The sequence below is a fragment of the Mustela putorius genome, unplaced genomic scaffold (assembly GCF_011764305.1).
Source record: "Mustela putorius furo isolate JIRA1106 unplaced genomic scaffold, ASM1176430v1.1 tig00000738_pilon_pilon_pilon, whole genome shotgun sequence".
Lineage (NCBI taxonomy): Eukaryota > Metazoa > Chordata > Mammalia > Carnivora > Mustelidae > Mustela > Mustela putorius.
The window spans coordinates 2,317,042-2,340,383 of record NW_025421463.1 but is presented as its reverse complement, the minus strand read 5'-3'; the positions used below and the strand labels follow the sequence as shown (position 1 = coordinate 2,340,383).

Genomic DNA, 23,342 nt, shown 5'->3' with positions numbered 1-23,342 from the left:
GAGGGTAACTATCACCACACTTTACAGACGCGGAACAGAGAATGCCCGGAGTCTCCCGTGCAGTCAGGGCATGACACGACCGGCCTCTCGCAGGGACAGACAGGGCCCCGCCGTAGCTTCTGCTGGAGGCTGTTTTCCTTGCAGAACATGTTCAAGTTTCCTTAAACCCATTTTTTAGGAAAATTCCTCCCTGACCAAAAAAAAATTACATATATATTTTGTTGTTTTTTTTTTAAAGATTTTATTTATTTATTTTGACAGATAGAGATCACAAGTAGGCAGAGAGGCAGGCAGAGAGAGAGAGAGAGAGAGAGGAGGAAGCAGGCTGCCCGCTGAGCAGAGAGCCCTATGCGGGGCTCGATCCCAGGATCCTGGGATCATGACCTGAGCCGAAGGCAGAGGCTTTAACCCACTGAGCCACCCAGGTGCCCCCATATATATTTTGTTAAAGGACTAAAAAAGTATGGAAATCTTTAGGGATGTATCATCTTGCACCTAACCTTGGTGGACTGATTATCAACTTCATGACCTTGGGCTCACCCAGATCTCTAAAAAGAGAGACTTTTTTCCTACTGACCCAAGCAATATGCTTGTCTGGGGGGCTCAGACTAGGGCTTGGCTGTGGGGTTCTTATTCCAGGAAGAGAATGTGGTATAAATTCCAAACACCGAATCTTTGCTGGTAATTGTCTACAACCTCAGAGATGTATTTCCGAAAAAAACCCAGTTCCTTGAGCATGCCTAGAAGAAAGAATCCAGAAGGACAGAACAGTCGAGAAGAGAGAAAGTTGAGTGGGAGCACGCAGGTAAGGAGGGGGAGTGGGGCTAACTTGGAAGCCACGTGGGCTATCCACCCCCTGTCCTCGCTGGCCTCCGGTGCAGAGGTGGCCCACTGAGCGTTTGAGTGCCTGATACAAATGAATTGCATTAACTGTTTTGCAAATGTATACCAACAGCAGCAACATTTTGGATCCCTTTACAGGTGTGTGCTGAACTCAGTCCCATATTGCAGAATGACTACTCGTCATCACCAGTATTATATTCCACTTAATCCTTCAAGATGAAAGCAAATGAAGGTATAAAAAAAATCAAAACATTTTTTGAGATCCATATTTTTAGAAAATTGAGGCATTCAGCATTTCTTGGACTGGTTTCTAGGCAGTAATTATTTCCCCTGCAGAGTAAATGCGCGCACAGAGTAACTGAGGGTTTGGAGCATCGATCGCTTCATGCCGAACGGAAGCGATGGAAGCCCACACTCAGGGACAATCTGCTGCTGCTCTCGGTTGTGTCTGGTTCCTCGTCTGGACAGAATCGGAGGTCGAAGAGGGCACTGTCATGGCCAGTGGGACAGCCACAGAGCCCTGCCCGACATGGCCTTGCCGGGCCGGGCTTCACTGATTTTGCTTGTCTACTCCTCCCCACCCCACCCACCTCCGCATCTCAGAACAGGCTAGGGGCTGTGCGGCCGGCTCACCAATGCAGCTCTGGTCCCAGATCTTCAGCTCAGACTTGGGCAAAAAGGAAGAGGGCGTGGAAAAATAAATAGGAGTTTTAAAAAGGATTTTTCTTAATTTTCAAAATGTATTTAGAGCACTCCAAACAAATAAATTCTCTTAGATTTAAGAGGAAAATATAAATTTTGGTCACTTGACATGAACCTGAACCTTGTCTTTCTCATCAGAGGAGGCAGAAGACCCCAGTTATTGGCCAATGTAATGATCCGATGTCTTTGGGAAAGCGGAAGTTGGTCAGACATTTTTGTGAAATCAGGCTTGTCTTCCTTGGTAAAGAAGGTGTGACTGTGGCGAGGAGGGCAGGGTGAGTGTGAGTCAGCTAACCGAGCCTGGCGATCTGAGACGCACGGTCTGATGGCTCGCAGTTCGCACAATAAACAGAAACACGGGAGGGAAGAGAATGTTCCGAGAGCGTGCCGAGATGGGAGATTTCTCTCGGAGCCTCATTACTCACCAGTGGCAGGAGGGAAGACACGAGTGGGTAATGAGGCCAGCCCTGTCTGGTAAAGATAAATTCCACTTTTTCATTAGTTTTATGGCGTATTTGATTTATACCAATCTTGCGCATATTTTTACTTTAAACCTCACAAACTCAATTCTCTTCCTCCAGGCTTTCTAACTCAGTAACTTCGACATACTTCAGGGGTGTCTCTGAACTGCTTTTCTCTTAAACCCATCTTAGCTATTACCTTTCCTCCCTGTGCCCTTGTGAGTTTTTATGTCCTTTGTGGATTCTTTAGCAACGACTCATTGGCTCATTCAGGTGCCATCTGAGGTGGTGAGGACAGACAGCAGAAGTGACAGATGGGAGACAGAAAGACAGAGGAGAGCATCACAGGGCTCAGGCAGAGCTGTGGAGTGAGGAGGGAGTCCCAGCCGCGGGGAGTGCTGATGGGTGACCATCAGGACCTAGGACAGATCAAGAGCATCCGTCCCATTGCTTTACAGCTCTACTGAAGGCGGCAACATTTCTCTGTGTCATATATTTCTTTTTTTTTTTTTAATTTATTTATTTGACAGACAGAGATCACAAGCAGGCAGAGAGGCAAGCAGGCTCTCCACTGAGCAGAGAGCTCGGCATGAGGCTCGATCCCAAGACTCTGGGATCATGACCTGAGCCAAAGGCAGAGGCTTTAACCCATTGATCCACCCAGGTGCCCGTGTCATGTATTTCTTACATAGGACATTAGTAACTAGTTTTAAACTAGTAAGGCTCCCCCATCCCAATCCGACCCATCACCTTTTGACAGCAACTTCTGGTCCCTGCGGAGGACTGGCATACACTTCTGACAAAATTCTAATCACAACACACATACTGGTTAAAATGTCATTTCCCATTAGCCCTTGATCACATTTCCATAGTCTTTGTGATGCTAATTGAACAGGCACATACTTTTTCATATTCCTTGGGGCCCCATTGTATAAGCCAGTGTACCCACTGGGATCACAGGTGTCCCTTTTAGCTGTTGTTGAAGACATAGTGCAAATCGTGTCTTCCAAACCGCTCAACTGTTTGCTTCTACTACATTATTTCCTTGGGGTATATAGTCCCCCAAGTACTACTGAGTTAAAAAATATGTTCGTTCATTTATTCATTCATTCAACAGAGGTTTGCGGGGTGTCAATGGGGTGTCAGGAACGGTTCTGCACTGCGTGAACTTGCCTTCTAGTTGGGCAAGGGGCAGAGCCCAGGGGTATAGTTTAGTAAACACCTAAAATGTTCTCCAGGGTGACCTACAGAATAGGAATAGGTGTGAGACTGTCACCTGATAAGGCAGGGTTGGCTCATAGCGTTTTAGCTCCTTTATACTCTGTGACCTGCTGCTCATTTCTAGAATCTACAGCAGCAAAGGAGTATTAGAATTTCATGACAACTTTGTGGGCACTGGGAGGTACCACTTTAAAACCACTTTTGCCGCAAGGGTATGTCGAACAGGCGGCCCCTGATCGCAGGGCCACGATACTCATGCGCGTACCTGACCAGCATGGCCCTGTCCACGCTCTGCTCCAGCTGCTTGACCTCCTCCTGAATCTGCTCGGGCTTCGTGAAATGACCCATGAAGTTGAAGTAGTCTTCTGCATAGGGCTGATGCATGTCTGCTGAGTAGTTAATCCCCAATTTCTGTAAAAATTCTTGGTAAGTAATATGCCCTCTTCCCTCGGTGTCATAGCTTTGAAAACAAACAGACAAGACCGTCATCAGTAGCCACCATGGTGTGCGAGCTGGAAATACAGACTCAGGACCCAGACCTGATCTGACTCTGCATTTGACAAGCTCCCCAGGCAAGGAGGCACAGGCTTGTCTAAGTTGGAAACCCGCTGCTCTCATCCATGGAAAGGTCACACCTCCTGAGAGGTGACCTTGGCCACCCAGGAGAGAGCAACCAAACTCATTCACTTGTCCGTCTGTTAGAAAAATGGTTGTGACCACAGAAAATTAAAATCAAGACTGCCATTCATTCAACAGTCTCTTTAAAAAAATATTTTTTATTGAGCACCTACATGTAAGGCAACTATGCTAAAGTTTAGAAGAAAGTCTTTCAAAAAGCCTATTCAATCTTAAAACTTAAATAAACGAATGCCATTTGATTCAAAATCCCGCATTTCCTCTTTGAAGAGATGCCAATTATATACAACCAGCGAGCGAGCCCAGTAAGGAAAACAAGATAAGAACTATGCTATGTACCTTTTATGTCATTTTCTATTATTGAGATGCTTCTGAATTACAATTCATTAAAAATAAGGCATAATGGAAGGTTTTTTAATCTCCCAGCATTATTCAAATAGAATAGAATTACTTCAATAAAAAATTTTAAGACAAATTGCCAATTTCCCTTAAAGAAAAAAAAAGCATTTATTTTTACGGAAAGATCTTGATCCTCATCTGACTGATAAAAATGGCATTTGCGGACGTGATTTTTCCCAGACGATTTCCAAGCTACAAGGACCAAGACTGTATCTGAACAATGTCATGGGCATAATTCTCTAGCAGGTTCTTCCGACGCTTGTCTGAGCGTGAGGACAGGCGGCTTTAATGTGTGTGGCCAAGCTTCCCTCTGCTCGTTCCCTGACCACACGTGGAAAAACCTGCAGGATCCCATGCTTGCTCGCCTCCGTGCAACACACAGAGACCTCGGTGACCGTTTCACTGGAGCAGGGGTCGGGGGTGGTGAGAGGAAGACAAGGCATAGGAAGTGGAGGCAAACCCTTCATGCCCTTGTGCTAAAACCCGCAGAGCATCCCGGGAGTTGGCATGACACCCGTCCTTCCCCAAGGCCAAGTGGGCTGTTCCCTGAAGTACCTGCAGAGCTGGGTGGCAGGGGGGGGGGGGGTTGCTTCTTCTCCACTTGTCACTTCTGTGTCCTACACGTCTGCTACGTGTCTGACTTCCACCTGCCCTACTGGCATCCAGACCCACTGTGATCAGGTACCGGGCTTACAAGGAAAGAAGGTTCTCCTCCAGCAACTGGGAGGCAGCGCAGGGTGGGGGACTCCAGGCCTAACAGATGCTCACCCGCCCTGAGACCCCGGCAAGGCCCTCGGCCACTCTGGGGCTCCGGTCCCTCCTCTGCGAGCCACTGAAGGCCTTCCTAGACCCAGGTCTCGGGCCTGTGCCCCGACTGCTGCTCTTACAAGATTTACGGGACCACCTGAGGCCTTTCCAGGTGTCTGTCATTAGTGCGACCTTAGTGCTTCTACCCCCACCCCGCACATGCCATTCTACCTTGTATCCAGTGAACTTGGTTTCCTTTTTTTTTTTTTTAAGATTTTATGTGTTTATTTGACAGAGAGAGAGAGAGATCACAAGTAGGCAGAGCAGCAGGCAGAGAGAGAGAGAGAGAGAGGGAAGCAGGCTCCCTGCTGAGCAGAGAGCCCGATGTGGGGCTCGATCCCAGGACCCTGAGATCATGACCTGAGCCGAAGGCAGAGGCTTAACCCACTGAGCCACCCAGGCGACACTTGGTTTCTAAAACAGAACCAAGTGACACTCCCACAAAAGGAGGCCCGTGGGGTCTCTGGCAGCCAAGGTAGGACCTGTGGTCTGGGCAAGTCCCCATGGGGCTTCTAGCAAACAGCTCTTCCTGCCGCTGGTGGTTAGACCCTAGCTGCAGAGAGGGCAGGTTATTTTCCATCCATGTCCCCAGGAAGGGAAGGGGAAGGGGTGCCACTTCTGAGCTCCTGGGGTGATGCCAGGGTCACACTTCTCTCCCCGAACTGCCTCGGGCCTGACTAGCTTGGGGCCAAGCAGAGCGACGTGGTCCCATGACTTTGCTCAGGACACCCCTTGAATAAAGCTCTCCAAGGCTCCCTCTTCCTCTAGGAGGGCTCCTGAAAGACCGCTGTGGAGACCACTCCCTGACCAAGGACCCCTCTCTCTTCCTAAGTCAAAAGTGCTGTGTCTCCACTTCCATCTGGACTTCCTCTGCGCCCACGGTGAGGATCGATGGGTAGATGTGCCATGGGGAGTAGACCAGGGCCCGGCACCCAGCGAGTGCCCGCTGGGGTTTGCCGCGGCCATTCACCATCCAAAGGCTCGACCGCATCTTTAGAACGTGCCTTCTGTCCCTGCTGGACGGCAAGTTTCTTGAGGGACAACCACCAGCGACCACGCCATGTTACCCTTTACAACAAACTCCCGGCGCCGGGCCACAGGCCTCGTGAAGCTTGGTCATCAGTCCTTGTCTGCTGAGCCACTGCGTACAAAGGACACATGTTCCTAAGGAAGCACATGTCATGCACAAGAGATTACTGACAACAAACTCTAAATCATGACACTTGAACTGAATGAAAAGACACTTCTTAATTACTTCATTAATAAGGATCATAAACATTCTATTCTCCTCGCAAAGGAACAGAAGACCAGATTGCACAATTGCAACTAAAATATTGTTATGAAAGGGGATAAGAAGAGAGTCAATTCAGCTGACACAACCTCACCCTTCATTATATAATCCCTTGTGTAACATTTTAAAAAATCAACTTGTCTATAAAGGTTGAATTTTAAAATGGCTCAGCAACAGATGTGCCAGCGAAAATGTGCCCATGCACAGAGGACCCGTAAAAGCTTGCATTTGCATGTGGCCATGGTCACTAATTTACGATATAATCCGATTCCTCTGCCCATTTATCGCACATCCAGCAATTCAGTTCAACACACGATTTGAATACGTTCAGATCCATGGCTTGGCTTTGCTCCAAGTCTTAGTCCTTTACGCCCAGCTCAGGCATGACTCTTACGTCACTGCGAATCCCACCATCTACCACCTCTGACCCCAGAGTTAGAGGGTCTGACGACCCCGGCCAGGCAGCCGAGGCAGACGTGTCACCTTATGCAGCTTGGGACATACAGATCTTCTCAGGTGTCGCCTGCAAGGGCGGTCTGATGGCTCTCATCCCTGTCCCTCAGGGTACAGCCTCCCCTTGCCCAACTTGGCCACGGCCACCAGGGCACAGTGAGCAAGTCCTGGTGGTGTCCCAGGTTCTGGGGCCATCCAGGGGCATGATCCCTCCATGGTGCTCCCCGGTGAGGGGTGGTCTGGCCTTGAATAAAGCCTCCTCGGGGCTCTGGGCCTCTGCTCACTGGGATGCCCGTCCTCCACCTCGGGCTAAGGACAGTTTATCAAGACTCAGTTCAGGTCTCGCATCACCCAGGGTTGTCAGGGGAAGGGGGATCCCCTCCCTAAACACCAGTCCAGCTCCCACCACCCGGGCCATTGTGTTCCGTGCTTACCCTCCCCGCCGAGCTGCAAGCAGCCTACGAGTGGGGGCTGCCTCGTTTCTGGAACCCCAGCCTCCAGCACAAGGCCTGCCACTTAGAAAGTTTCAAGAAATTCCCGCTTCGTGATTGCTTGGATGAATGAAGGAATGAATGAATCCACTTCCATCTTGTAATTCATTCTTAGCAGTCTCTCCAGAACCACAGCAAACACCCGCTCCCGAAATCTCAGTCCTCCCAGCTCCTGATTGGGCTTCCGCGAGCAGGTTCCCTTTCACACCAGCCTCCTCCAGGCTGGAACATTTTGTTCCTTTCATCCTTGATAAGCCAGCCTACGTCCTGGCTCACTTCACACCCCACCAATTGGGCGCTTCTCTATCTGTCCAGCTCCTGTGCGGTGACCGGGGGGCTGCAGGGCAGCCCTAGACAGCGAGCAGGAGGGTGTCCCTTTGGGGCTGAAGCCCACCCAAGCCCATGCGATCCTACAGCTCTGTAGACGCCCCCGCAGGGTTCAATGAAGCCACAAGCTAGAAGCTGGCCGGCTCCCCAAACCATCACTTGGAAGAGAATTGTCCAGAAGAGCTGGTAAACGCGGTGGACGCTGGGTGAGTGAGAAACAGAACGTCGGTTTGCTGAGCCACGGAGCTGTGGGGCTGAAGTCATTAATTTCCTTCCACAGCACAGACCAGACCCTCTAGACTACTCTAGATGCTCTAGAACAGTGCGCTTCACGGGTGCTTAATCAACGTGGAGTGGATAATGGACGCTATCTTTTCTTCTTGTCTGCATTCTATATTTTACTCTAGTTTTTAATTTGTATTTTTGAAAGGGCAGAATGGTATTTGTCTACCCACTTCCCCCTCTCTATTCTGGGTGGGGGGGCTTTCCTGTTCTGACAAGCAGACTCCCTGGGCTGGCAGCGTGTGTCACATGGGTCCCAGCTGCCCACGACTTCCATGTGTCCCCGGGGTAGAACGCCCCTTCCACTGTTAGGACCACTGGAGGAGGCTCCTGGTGCGTGACAGCCCCCGACTGGCCGGCAGCCTCTCGCCGGCTCAGCACCTCCTGCTCCTCAGGGCAGGGGTGGACGTGGGGTGTGGAGCGGGGCAAGGCAGCTGCCGTCACCAGCTGACACGGGCTGGTTGAGAGGCACAGGCCAGGAGGGTGAAGGTGGGTGAGGACCACTGGCTGAGATCATCACATCATGCACAGAGAATGGGGGGGGGAAGGCCTCACCACCAGGTCACCATTTATCATGTCTGCCGAGAATGTCACGGGTGCTTCGTTGTTGTTTTTTTTTTTTTCCCTTTATGCTTTTCTGGATTTTCTGAGACTTCTAAAATGGGTGTGCATTCATATCACAATTAGAAAGGAATTTCTAATCTATATGATCTTTTTGCTGCCAGTTTTTATGCTTCTGTATGCCAGGTAGTCTGCCTCTACCGTTTGGTCCCCGTCGCCCTCCTATCTGAGAGATGACTGAAGCCCAGAGAAGGTGAGCCACTGGCCCCCCGTCACACAGCTCGGGGTGGCCATGGGACCAGGTGCAGTTCTTGTTTGGAGCACGGACCTCGGCGAGGCCCACTAGGCCACCGCCGGTTCTCTTCCCGGTTTCTGCGGGAGCATCTGATCTCACATAACCTCCCCTTCCAGGCTGCAAAAGGCCTATTTGCTCTTCCTAAATCTCTCTCGCACCTGTCACTTCCCTCCCAGTCCTCCCCGCATTGCCAGGAAAGCTCACCACTTCTCATTTGGACCAGTGACAGAGTCCCTAACTCATCTCTGTGCCTCCCACCCAGCCTCCTGTAGGTCGTCCTCCCCACTACGGCCAGAGTGATCTTTCTAGGACACAGGCCTGTGTGGGTCTTTCCCTATTAAACACCTGGCTTTAGCATAGGGTCCCCACACTGTCCTGCCCTTCGTGATTCGGATCAGCGGACGTACGGCCTGCAATCCTGCCCACCCGAGCCACCTGCACCCTGGGCACCCGGTTATTCTGCAGTCCTGGAATGTGACACCCTCCGTTGCCCATTGGCAGAGACGTTCCTCTGGTGACTCTCAACCCTACGCTCATCCTTCCGCACATCTTCTGAGTGACTCCCCCAGCGGCTCGCAGGGAGCTGTGCCGGACAGAAGGCGGGCAGAGGGCCACTCTGGTTACTTCCATGTCCTGCTGTGGCGGTGGCCATGGCTGCTGCTCTGCACATGGCTGAGATTCTAGCAGATTCTGAGGCTGCGCGGGGGTGGAGGCATCTTCCTGACCTCCAAGAAAGACTCTGTTTCTCTTTTGCCCTTCAGTCCCGGGTTGGGGAGCAGTTTCCTGATCTCTGGGTGACCCCTCCCCCCACACTGTGTGAGCCCACTGGGGCAGCAGCCTCTGGGCTCTGAGTAAGGCCACATTCCCCCTTCAGACTTCTGCCCTCTGACATCTGTAGCAGTCACTGTATTCAGCCCTGCTTGGCCAGAGATGGTAGAGTGGTTTCTGCTTTCCTGCCTAGATCCTGGTATGACCATTCCTGAAGCTTCTTCTCTCTTGAATACCCCTCTCCCTTCTTCCAAGGAGGTAATTCCACATGTGACAGATGCCATCATGGGTTTCCCTGTCATCATTTGTTTTTTGCTCTAGGACACACATCCACACTGCTTCTCCCAGAATCCCTTGCAGGTGGAAGCAGCCACGTGAAGGAACTCTGGCCGACATTCTGTCGGCAAGGTGATGGCCCCATTTCTAGGCCTGGTCTCTACAAGGCTGACCACATGGTCCTCTGTGCTCTTTCTCTTTCTCTGCTGGCAGACACAGAAGATCCAGGGGTGGGTGGGACTCCTGGCCCCTGAACGATTTGAGGGCAGACCCCCTCCCCCAACACTGACACCCACACTAGGTGGAGACGTTGTTATCAGGACAAGCCCCTGAGATGTCGGCCCCATTCGTTCCTGCAGCTAGCCTCCCCTGACCAACACACCGCTCAGACAAATTGAGCAGAGCAGAGTGAGGCACAGAGACACTAAGTAACTTTGCAGAGGCCACACAGCTCTAAGGACGGAGGCAGGAGCCATGACCACACGCCTGGTGGCAGAGCTCTCCCTCTCCACCAATCACCGTCCACGGGGTACAGGCAGCTGAACAAACGCAGATAAAATTCTGACCTCACATAGTTTTCAGCATGGGGCAGACATGTGTACATTTAATAATGTCAAAAAAACGAATAAAGAACCCCGGAACCATTCCAACCTCGCTCCTACCGCGACAGCTTCCTTCTCCTCCCACTTTTATCTCCCATGGTCCCTCCTCTGGCATTTGTCCCAGGTGACACTGTGCCCCAGCATCTGGGTTACTGCTTGTGTCCCCCCGATGGGCCCCTATCGGGACCAGTCACCTTTCATCATCCAAAAAGCCTAGAGTGAGAGGTCCATCCATGTGTCCGTGTACCCCAATCTTCTGGTTACTCAGTGGGACCTACTCATTCCATGTACCGAAAGGGAATATGAATAAGGAGCCTACCCTGGCCCTGTGCTGGAGCTGATCTAAAAAAATAAGGATTCTGTAAGAACTTCAAGTTGCTTTTCTAAATTAGACACAAAACAGCCCACCTAATTCTAAACTCGGCCAACATTTCAGCCTTCCACTTTGAGCAGATGAAAAGCTAAAAAATTACATGAGCTGCTTGGTGAGTCTGGCCCTGAGAGGGTGTACGATACTGGCGCGCCGTCCTGGGGGAAGGCAGGCGGCGGCGAACACATCATGAAGATGGAGGTAATTCAGAGATGGATCCGGAACTTGGAAATGGACCGCATTGTTAGCGCACCTTGAAACTCAGACATCTACGTGGGGAATATTGCAACTGGGGGCCTAATTCAGGAACAGCTAAATCTAAAATTCATTTTGAAAAATGTAACCAGTATTAGACATTATGTCCAGTTTAAGACACCCTCGGGAAACTTCTCCAAGTTGCCAAAAGTTTGGTTATTTTCTCTCAACAAATTACTTATCTAGAAAACAGTTGTGCGGCACTGATTTCCATCTTTGGGCAATGGGAGAGATGGTTTCTCCCCTTAACCACTGCGACTCTGTCTGCTGCGCTAGTTGTATTAGAATAGAGTCTTTGGAGAGTGACTTAGTTTTTTAAAACGATACAAGTTTGGACTTGAACTTCCTGTTCCCTGCAAATGCCAACCTCTCCAGTCTGGTATCCATGACGAACATTTTACCCCGATTCTCCATGGTCCTAAAGACCAGCCTCTTGGCCAAGGCTGCTTTCTTGAGGGAGCAAGGACACAGGACAGACACAACCCAGTGGGAACCTTTCCAGGCCCCGCATCGCACCCCCAAGCGGCATGCCAGGTGGGGGCTCAGTCTGCCGCAGCCAGCAACCCGGGGCTGGCAGGGTCGCGGGGGCCGGACCTGCAGATTCCACTTACCGCATCCAGAGCTTTTCAAATTCCCTCGGCGTTAGGGGAATATCAAAACCATAGAGCGCGTTCTTTACGTCTCGCCGCCGAAGAATGCCGTTGCCCTCATTATCAGTTTCTATAAAATTCTAGAACACGACAAGACAACATTTAGTAACATATAAAACTTGTTCATGGCACTCTAGAGGATTGCCAGGAGTCAATATCTCAAGCAATCTAAGATATTTCTCTCCCCATCCACCAGCTTCATTACTTTTTTATCAAAGTTCCAGATGCCCTGGCCATTCCTGTGAAGGAGGTTACACAGCGAAATAGACACCAGTATCACATACTGGAAGGGGCTTGTTTCTGGGTAATGAGTGGTCTCAGGTGTGTGGTTGGGCTTCTTCTCCTGACCAATGACTTGGGTTCAAAACGACTAGAAAGAAGGGTCAAGCAGTGCCTGGGAAATGAGACTGTAGCCCTCCGGCCCTAAGGGGGGATAAGGCGCGTGAGACCCCAGCTGTTCTAGCTTTTTTAATGTCGCCGAGGGGAGCAAAATGTATCTGGGGATTGTTTGGCCATTTAAGAGAGCCACAGACTAAAGGTGACGTGTGGAACTTGGCACTGACTTAAGTTGTTTGCACGTAAGAGCTCATCTGACACTCCTCGTGACAACGTTGTAGAGTCAGGGTTAGGATTAGGGTTAGGGTTTCAGGAAATAATACTTACAATAGCATCAAAACCAGAAAGTCCTAAGAACAAATCTTACCAATGATTGCAAGACTGCCGCACAGGAAAGTCTAAAACTTTATTGAATGATATTAAAAATACCAAAATAAATGGAGATATACTATGAGTACAAACTGGAGAGGCTCGAAATTATAAAGACATCATTTCTTTCCCAATGAATTTCCCATAAGTTTTGTTCCTTTGTGCAACTTAACAAACGGATTCATAAACTCTTCAAGAACAAGGAGGCGGCGCTTGCCTGCCAGCTGATTAAAACGTGTTACTCAGTTATGGTGACTGCAGGGATGTGGTGTTGGTGCCAAGACAGACAGAATGACCAGTGGAAGAGAGTGATGACCCAGAGACACCCACGGGCCTTGATGCAGGACAGTGGTGATGCCATAGGTCAGGGAGGGAAAAGATGACCTTTAAGGGGCTCGGCAGCTGGGTCTCCCTATGGAAGAGTGGAATCAGAGCTGTGTCTCCCCACACACAGGAGACAGGTGGTGTGGATTTCAAGACCACGATGTGAACGGCTGCCCTGGAAAGCTGCTAGAAGGACCTTGGAAAGCTGCTGGAAGGACATCTTCACAACTTTGGGTGGGACATAGTTTCTTGGATGAGACCTACAGGGACATGTTAATGCATCTGACTACCTCAAAAAGAAGAGCTTATATTTGCTGAGAGATACTGTATGAGAAAGGTGGAAACACAACACACACACCGGGAGAAGACACTTGCATCACGTATCACTTATCCCAGACCAGGAGCTGAACTGTCATACGAGTTCCTGTTGACTGATGAGAAATAACCAGACAACCCAGTGTGAAGACTTACAAGCAAGCACTTGACAGAGAAAGGAAATCAGACTCAGGAATAGAGGAGAAGGTGTTCATTCTCATTAGTGACCCCATTAGTAACCCGTAGTTGCTACTCAGCGTTGCAGTGAACTACTGTCACGCATCCAGTGTGGAGGAGAAGAGAAAGTCTGATGGTCCCAAGGGCCATCACAGGAGAGAGGAGTAGCTGGGACCCAAGTCAATGGCCCACAGAGCCGAAGCTAGTCACCGTCTTGGCCCTTGACCCTGAGCAGGCTGCGCCGTCTCACACACGGACAGTGTTCTCTGCCTTCATCTGGATGGTGGGTACGTGGTGGGACACAGCTTGGGATACATGTTACCATCAACGTACCTAAACTGTGCATGTACCTAACTATTATGTGTATTACAACATCTATACACTACGTGTGCTCGTGTATATTATACACACAAATATATACATGCTATATATAATCTGTATTCTAGTCCACTGTACGTGTAATATGTATTCTGTTATACATATAGTATGTATTCTAGTCCACTGTAGAGTCACAACTTAAAAAACAAGCTTGAAAACGAGCCACTGCCATCGTAGTCTACACCATTCCTTGGCGCCCTTCTTGGTGCTTATACCTCTGTCTCTTGGGGACAGAGACTATGTCCTTTGTTGGTCACTGTGTCTTTAATATCCTGCAACTGTGCATCCTTAATTCATAATAATGTTTGCTGAAGAACTCAGTGAACTTGTTTTCTGAAACCACTTCCATGGGAAGGAGCCCATGAGGCCGCCCAGAATGGGCCGACAGCCGTGTGCATCCGAGCGCGCGGCCGGAGGCATCCTTGGCCTAGCCTGGCTGGGCGGCTCACCGGGGCCCGCAGCTCCCTTCCGCTGCAGGGGTGCGCCAGGGGCGCCCCCCACCCCCGCCTCACCACCAGGCAGCTGTTGTAAAGGCCGCTAGTCTTAGTAGCTATGCGTCACTGAACTTTCTGCAGGTTCAGAATTCAGAACGAGTGCCTTCAGAGCTTTATTCAAAATAAAGCAAGAGTGGGCAGAGCCATCTGATAGGCGACCATTGGGACACGCAGCACCAGTCAGTCCTGCGGGGTCCGGGCGAGGTGTGGGGACGGGCAGGACGCCTGACTCCCAACACAGCAGCCCCCCACACCCCTTCGCAGCCGCTCTGATTGCTCTTCCTCTGCCACCTGCCGAGTCCTCCTCCCTCCCCACACTTCCGCCAGGCCCAGTTCTAGAAGAGACAGACCTGAGGCTGCTGGTTTAGCAGCAGAGCACTCCGGGGTCCCCGAGCCTCCTCTGAACACACTGGGGGTGCCGTAGAGTATCAAGGGTAAAGATGACCTTGAGAACACACAGGATTCAAGATGTGGAGAGGCGAGTGCGGAGGACCTGCTTGCAGCCGTGGACACAGAGACATGGGGTGGGGAGGGTGGGGGGTTGGGGGATCACCAGCCCAGGCCAGGGCAGGCCCAGGCAGGGAGCAGAGGAGGCCACACAGAGCCATCCTAGAGCTGGCGGGGGAAGCATTTCAGGAAGGATGGATGCCAGAAGACGGAAACCAAGACCTCTGCGGCCCTCTGGTCGCACCCCAGCATCCCAGAGCACCACCTGCTTTGTTAATTAGCTGCCTGTGCTCCTTGACTGCCACCTGCCCTGGCCGGTGAGCAGACAGGTGGAAGCAGACAGACCTTTGTTACCACCGAACCCCTGGCACAAACCCATGCTGCTTAATCAAAGTGGGGCCGGGTGCGGAGAGAGAGGGCAGCGGAGGGCGGAGGGAGAAAGAAGGGACAGAGGTAGTGGGGAGGAGAAGAGAGGCAGGCCGAGAGAAGCCGATGAGAGGGCGTGGCGGATGGTGTCACACAGGGTTCTCTGCCCTCTCCCAGCTGGCATGGCTGTGTAGCCGCAGCTCCCAGCCCAGAGCTGGCCCTTCATTCCCAGAGGAAGGCTCTAGAAGGCCAGCCCTGCCCAGTGGGCGTGCGAGGACTTGTTCCATGTGATTTGCACCCTGGGCCGCTGCACAGTCAACTCTGAGCTCGGAGGACTGGGGAAAGGCAGCCCAGGGGCGGCCCAGGACTTACAGGACAGGACATCCCGTTGTGCACAGACCTTGCGAGAGACAAACATAGAACAGAAAGGACCAAATGAAGCAAAGTGGAGGCATTCTTCACAACAACGTGAAGATACCTCCATTGTGTGGTTTTAAAGATGGTCCCCAACATGAAGCTATTGTGTCCTTGCTGCGTTACGAAAGGAGGACCCCACACTCCAGACTTGGGGTGAACCCAGTCTTGCATGCTCGGTTCTACTGTCTTGGGGGTGCAGCTGCCGTTAGGTCATGCTGCTGTCTCAACACCACATCAGTGTACGTGACTGCCCATCAAGGGTGCGCACCTTCAGGACGTGCTTCCTACAATTGTGGAACGTAGGAAGAAATACCACTTAAAGATGCATATTTTGAACTGTGTAAATATGATATGACAGTGTCATTTCTTTTTAATTTTTAACTCATATCAAACCTGAGATAAAGCTAGGAATTTCTGTCCATGTAACTCCAATAATTAGTCATTTTTCTAAACACCAGTTGACCTTGAATGTGAGAATTTATTTTAGAAAAGTATTTTAAGACGAGCAGAAGTCACTGATTGGGTATACAAAGACTGGATCGAAACAGATTGATCATCCCGGTGATCTGGGAACACTGAAATACATTTCCTTTCCTTTTAAGGAAATAATCATTTTCTTACCTTAGATAAGTCTGACCATCTGGTTTTTGCTTTGGTAACAAGATACTGATGAGCCTGTTCACAAGCTAGTTCTGAATCTGCGACCTTCTGTTTTGGTCTTAAAAGAAAAAAAAATAAATAACTGTGTTTAAATTTAATGGACTCATTAATCTCCCAAGGGGTTCCCCATCCACGTTTGTTTCAAAGACACCGCTGAAGTCTGTGATTTCACATCTGGTCTAACTTAATTCCTAAAATACAGTCTCATTTCCCCAGCTGTATGTTAGGGAAGTCTTCTTAAATTTTATAAGTCCTTGTTTATTTTCAGATAAATGCTGCTCAACTTTTTGTGCAGCTCACAAAACAAACAGGGCTCATTTATTCTCTGAAGGGGAAAAAACCCCACAATAGAATAGTAAGTATCTTCAGAAGAAAACAGCTAAAAACTTTTATTTCTGAACTCACACGCTGAGATGACTGGCAAGCTAACTTCAGGAACAGTGGGGGCGGATTTGCCTATTCCTCCGTCCCCGCTGCTGTGCACAGGTTGGGTTTAGGGTACATAAAATGATCAAAACTCTGTTATTTCCTTACAGAATGATGGACACAGAAGACACTGTAATAAACACCCGGTGCTTACCACTGGGGCTTGGCCATGGTGAGGGGCGATGGGGGCTGTGGCTGGAGAAATTTGAAATGCCTTGAATTCTTCCACTAAGGAAGGGGTGTATGGAAACCTATAAAATCTTTCCCGACTTATTTCTCTGTAATTGTTTTGCTCCTGGGGACACCTCTCACTCCATTTCTGGGCACCCGAGCTTTCTGCACCCACATCTGCCCTTGAAATACTCCCCTTGCAGATACAAGAGCACTGGATACGTTCCTCCAGCAAGACGGGCCATGAAGACATCACCCCGATGGTTTCCTGAAATGGGTACCATCTGAGGCTGCGCTTGGAGCCCGCACTTGTGCTTGGGCCCGTCGGGTGATGAGCGCATCTTGCCCAAGAGTGTGTAAGAGGGACACCTGACTGAGGCATCCAGCCCCTCAAAGAAATTTCTCCTTACGGGGCCCAGGAAAACCAGTGCGGGGGACAGACCACAAAGAAGCTCCATGTAGACCCTTTAAACAAGTATTATTTCTGGTTCTGCAAAAGAACTGACTCTAAGAAATAATGTCTAAAGTCAACCGCCATGAGGATGCAGGCATTTGTGTGCTCCAAATGACGGAAGTCAAAGGTTTATGTAATCCCCAAAGAAGGGTGGCTTTGAACATGACTGTCTGGGTGACGCTCAGGTCGGCAGCGCCATGAGGGTTTCTGGGGTACTGATGGCCACGGTGAGCTCAGGGACCGGTGGTGGCTGAGCGCTGCCAGTCAGGTGACCCGCAGGATCTCGAGATTTCTCGGCAATGCCAGCATTACCATCCCACTTTGCAAAAGAGGAAGCCGTTGTTGAGAGAGGCTAAATAAGTTGCCAAAACCACACACTGCCAGTACCTGGGAGCCAATCACTCTCAGGTCTCTGACACCACCTCACTACCATTTTTGCTTCCATCTGAAGCTACAGGTTTGGTGCTCTTTTAACTTCACTCTTTGTAGGACAAGATCCATTAAATATTACTTTTTTTTTTTTTCTTAAGTAGTCTCCGTGTCCAGCATGGAGCCCAATGTGGGGCTTGAACTCACAATGCTGGGATCAAGAGTAGAGCTGAGATCAAGCATTGGATGCTTAACCAATGGAGCCACCAGAAGCCCCCAAATATTACATTTCACAGAGGTGAGGGCCACCTTTGGTTTTTATGCACTGGGAGTCTTCTTGCCACTGAGCATTTCTGTCTCAGCAAACGCAGCACTGCCAGCATGCTGCTGAGGCGCCCAGGCTGGAGAAGCGGAGCCTGCGGCTTCCTCCCACCAACCAAGGCTCTCCTGGAAGCGCCACTCTGTCCTGCATTTCACAAACAGATGGCAAACCAGGTCATGGCAGCTAGAATCAACAGAGCAAGCAGTACTGAGTGCTCTGCCTGGCTTCTCCTTCCAGTCCCTTCGAAGAAATGCTGCTGCTCCCTGACAGCTGTCCTGGACCACTCCTCCCATTCCTTGATGATCTACAGTGCCCTGCACCTGCTAGTCACCAGGTTCATTGGTGGCCGTGATCATCCTGGAAACCTACACCGGGATATTGACCTGTGTACAACAGAGAAAGGGTCTTATTTTAATTACATCAGCTGTGAATTACATACACAGTGACTCCCCCTGTTTGGCAAACACCAAGTTCTGGCATTTACTCAGTCGGCAGGGTACTGAGGACCAGCAGCAGAGTGGGTGGGGTCTCTTCCCTCTTCCTTAGTTACCATTTGAATGGACCAAATGCGATGGGCCCAGTTTCATTCTCCCCCGGGGCAAATGCCGGTTCATGGGGGCCTATGGGTAAACCAGGCGAGCATACCCCCCTTTACTGAAGCCCTCACCCCAGGCTTTAAATTCACCAATTACTTCTTTATTGCCGAATCCAGGGGTCTTTGCTGTTCCACGTGTCACTGTTAATGATCTCTCCCCCTCTGGTTGCCTTCCACATGTTGCTCTTTAAATGACCCCATGGTGGGGGTTGGGGGACACCTACCCTGGGCCCAGGCAAATGTGTTCCTTCAGTCAGTGTGATTTTTCCCTCCCTCCCTGGCTCCCTCCACCCTTGACCAGTCCTCTCCTTCCATCGCAAAGTTTATTCTCTCTTCTGAAAGGTCGTCCCTTCTCATGTCCCCAACTGCCCCCTGATACCTTTTACCCACACGCCTGTACGGCTAGTGCTATAACATCACCTGCTTTTCTGTTCCATCTCTCTCCAACTGCCTACCGGACTTCACAGAATCATGGAATTTCAAGGGTAGAAAGGGATCCAAAGGTCGACCAGTAGTTCACCACTAAAGGTTTGAGAAGGTTGGTGGGATTATGTTGCATATTCACAATTATTGCTTAAAAGGGCTGTAGGTCCAGATGATGAGTATTCCCCTGCCTTCACCTTTAGACTCCTTTTAAATGCAACCTGCACCCAGAGGTCTCACTTAAACTCCCCCCAAAGGATGCGGATTCTATGTCTGCAAAGTCAATGTACCTACACTGATCTCACTATCTAAACGCATATCCAAACAGCCCCCACCAACCTGATTTCGCTTCTAGGCCATTAGTCTTGATTATTTTCTTAGGGACCCACGCTCAAACCAGGAACTCCTATGATTTTTCCCATCTGTTTCTCCCCTGTCCCATTTTACATACCAGTCTCCCCTAGAGAGATCAGAAGGTTTTTCTGTGGCCTTTTCCAAAGCTATTGGTTTTCACTCCTATTCCCTGGCTCTTTAGATCCTGATAGTCAGGAAGATACAGTCTTCCTATTAGCCAGTCTGTCAGACACAAATATATATGAACTCCTACTATGTGCTGCTCTAGGTCCTACAAACACACTGACCAACAATATGGACATAGCCAACATCCTCAAGGAGCTCATGCTGCAATGGTGGGAACTTATAACACACATGGGAAAATGAATGAATCAGATAACTTCAGATACTTCACCCATCTCAAGATGGGTGAGAGGGGAATCTTCAGCTAGGAAGGCCAGGGAGCAGCTCTTTGAGGCATGAGTGATGAAGAGGCAGCTGTGTCATCTCAGGGACTAGCACTCTAGGCAGGTCAGGAGTCCTGAGATGTGCCTCTGGTCCCAGTTAAAAAGGAGTAAGCACAATTCCATCCTCTCTCCCCCACCGATTACAACTCAAAACTCTAGAGGGAAGACAAAAAGTAACCCTGAGGACACTAAAAAGTAAACAATAGGAGGCTGATGGAGGGGGAAATCAAATTTGAAGAATGACTGATAGACTGTGAGTTTCATGCGTTCTTAACTGCCTGTATTCCCAGCTTAGGCTTAAGGGCACTCCTGATTCTGGAACCATGTAGCAGGCACGGACGAGAAAAGCTCCAAAAGAAAGCCTGTTCTTCTGACCAAAGAACTCGGAAGGAGGGTCCTGAAGTACAAAGAGTATGGTGGGAGAATGCCTCTTGTCTCTTTTCACTCTCCCAGTCCTGATGCCAGGACTCCCAGTTATAAAACTGTACTTTTGTGACAGGGCCAGCAGCAGTAGTGGCCAAGTAGGTCCCTAAGACTGCAACTCCTCTCTTTCACCAGAGGACACGTTCTGTGTTCCAAGAATGTGGAGGGTATCCACATTATTGTTTTTCTCTCATTGTGTTGCCCTGGGGTTGGACCCAATCATAGGAAGTACATAACAGTATAGATAGGCTAAAACCTAGTTTCCAGTCAGAAGACCAAAAACCAAGGGCTTTTCTTGGGGCTGGAAATTATGGGGAGAAATAGAGAGGAGAGATCTGGAAAATGGGATGCCCAAATCTGTGCAGGAAGTCCCAGGTTTACCTCTGCTGTGCATGTATGTGAAACTAGCCCAAAGCAGCAGAGCAGAAACCTTGAGAACTTGACTGCTACGTAGTGAAGACTTACTGCCATGGCCTTGAAACTAACCTCACAGGGAAACTACAGAAGGCAGGTCAGGACATGCAGTCTGAACCTAACTGGATTGATTTTCTGCTTAAAAAATAAATATAAGGGGCACCTGGTTGGCTCAGTGGGTTAAGCCTCTGCCTTCAGCTCAGGTCATGATCTCAGGGTCTTGGGATCGAGCCCCACATCAAGCTCTCTGCTGAGTGGGGAGTCTGCTCCCCACCCCCCGCCTGCCTCTCTGCCTACTTGTAATCTCTCTGTCTCTCTGTGTCAAGTAAATGAATAAAATCTTAAAAATAAATAAATAAATATAAAAGAAATCAACATGCTACTGAGGATTTTAACAGGGCCAGAGCATCATAATATAATATTAAAAGTGTCCATGATAAGATCCAAAATCACTTGGTATACAAAGAACCAGGAAAATCCCAACAATTTTCAAGGTAAAAGACAACAGAAGCCCAACTACAAGATGGTCCAGATGTTTAAATTATCATATTTTAAAGCAGCTATGATAACCATGAAGTAAGAGTAAATGTCCTTGAAGTAAGTAGAAAGACGGATGTTCTGAGCCAAGAAATAGAAGCTTGAAAAAAAGGGCTGGGGGAAGACAAGAATCAAATGGAAATTTTAGTACTGAAAAATACAACTGAAATAAAGTTTTCACTGGATTTACTCAATGACAGAATTCAGATGACAGTGGAGTGAGTCAGTGAACTTCAAGACAGATGAATAGAATTAATCCAATCTGATCCACAGAAAAAAAAGGGAGAATAATATAGCCCCAGGGACATATAGGGACTTGTGATACAAAACCACAAAGTTTGACATTCATGTCATTCAGATTTAAGAAGAGGAGGAGGGAGAGACTGGTACCAAAAAATTTTAAAACACGAGGAAATAATAGCTGGAACCTTTCTAAACTTGATGAAAAAATAAATTTAATGATTCAAGAAGTTTGGTAGCCCCCCAAAAGATTACAAAGTCATGCTCAAACACATTATACTAAAACTACTCAAAACCAAAGATAAATCGAAGGAAGTCTTAAATGCAACTTGAGGAAAATCACAAGTGCCACCACGGGGGCAGGACCACCTTAATGACAAAGACTTCTCACCACAAACCATGAAAACAATGGAATCAAATTCACAAAGTGCTGTGAAAACAACTGTGTTAACCCAGAATTCTATACCCAGCCAAAATACCTGTTAGGACTGAAGGAGCAAGACACATCTTCTCAGTGAGGGAAAACTAAGACAATTTGTCTCCAGTAGCCATGCTCTAAAACACCTGCTGAAGGAAGTCCTTTTGAGGAAGGAAAAATGACAGCAGAGAGAAATTTAGAACTTCAGAAATAAGGGAAGAGAAGCAAAATGATAAGTATAAATACACTATTTTTCTCAGATATCAAAGTGCATGAAGCATATATGGATAGAATGGGAAGGAGGCATAGACAAACGCATACTGGTTTTGGAGACTTTAACACTTTTCTCTTAGTAATGGATAGAATGAACGGAAAATAAGACCACAGAAGACAGGAACACTATTAAGCAACCTGATCTCACTGGCCCACTCTACTTAACAAGAGCCAAAGACACATTATCATCAAGGATCCATGGAATATTCACCAACACAGACCATCTCTAGGGCTGTAAAATGAAGCTGAACAAATGTCAAACAATTAAAATCACACAAAGCATGTCTTCTGACCATGACAGAATTAAACTAGGAATCAATCACAGAAAGATAATTGGAAACCATGCAAATATTTTGAAGTTGACAAAAACACACTTTTAAATAATTGTGGATCAAAAGAAAGTCTCTAGGGAAATTGGATAATATTTTTAACGGAATGAAAATTAAAACCATAACATATCCAGGTCTGTGGAATGCAGCCAACTCAGTGCCTCTAAGGAAATTGACAGCATTTAAGGTTTTTCTTCGAAGAGAAAGAACCCAACTAAAAAAATCCGAGTTTCCAAACTTAAGAAAATAAAAAAGAAGAGAAAACTATTCTCAAAGCAGGAATCATAAGAAGGAGAAATCAATGAAATTTAGAAAAACAATAGAGTACAATCAATGAAACAAAGTGGTTCTTTGAAAATATCGACAAAATGATAAATCTTTATAGCTAAACAGATCAAGAAAAAAGGAGAGAAGACACCAACGACCAATATCAGAAATGAAAGAGGAGATATCACTAGAGACCCCACAGATATTAAAATAATAATAAAGGAGGAATACTATGAACAACTTTATTCCCACAAATTTAACAGCTTAGGTGAAATGGATCAATATCTGAAAAAACACAAACTACAAAAACTCGTTCAAGAAGGAAGAAAAACTGTGGATGATCTAACTATTAAATTAATTAGATTCATAGTGTGAGTACTTCCAACAAAGGAAGCTCCAGGACCTGATCACCTCTTTGGTGAATTATATCAAGTATTTAAGGCAAAAATAAAAATTCTATACAATCCAGAAAATGAAAGAGAACTGGCATTCTGGACTTTCAGCATTTCTTAGAGATCCTTCAAAGAACAACAAAAAAAAAGTGTTTTCTTGATGAGATAAAACTCATCCTATCTTGCAATACCACATGGGTCTTTGACCCTCTCATATATATTACAGGGTCTTAGTGATCTTGATTTCAATTTTACTGATCGATTTCATTATCCTAAAAAGTGGTCAATCATTACTCATTGTTTCCAACTATTCTAAGAAAAGAGACTAAGAGAGTAATAAAAGAAAACAAAAAATGAGGGAATTGCCTAGCCGATGACATGATACTGAAACGAATCATTCCCCAGTCTCCTGATCGTACTGCCCAAAGTACACCAGCATCTTTCAAGAAAGTATAAAAGGAGACAGCACACCATCTTCATAGTTTTGTTGGTTTTCTTGAACACAGTGAGAAATCC

General features: G+C 48.2%; 1 protein-coding gene across 10 annotated transcripts in view; it reads right to left on the bottom strand.

Moving 5' to 3' along the window:
• The window catches only part of EFCAB6 (EF-hand calcium binding domain 6), a 218,989-nt gene that overhangs the window by 46,568 nt on the left and 149,079 nt on the right, over positions 1-23,342 (bottom strand). For all 10 annotated transcript variants that reach the window (XM_004771166.3, XM_045083732.1, XM_045083734.1 and 7 more), the window contains 3 exons: positions 15,935-16,031; positions 11,652-11,770; positions 3,493-3,687 (listed from right to left, as the gene is read on the bottom strand). In XM_004771166.3, the coding sequence (XP_004771223.2) occupies positions 3,493-3,687; positions 11,652-11,770; positions 15,935-16,031 (411 nt within the window). The remainder of the gene's footprint in view (positions 1-3,492; positions 3,688-11,651; positions 11,771-15,934; positions 16,032-23,342) is intronic.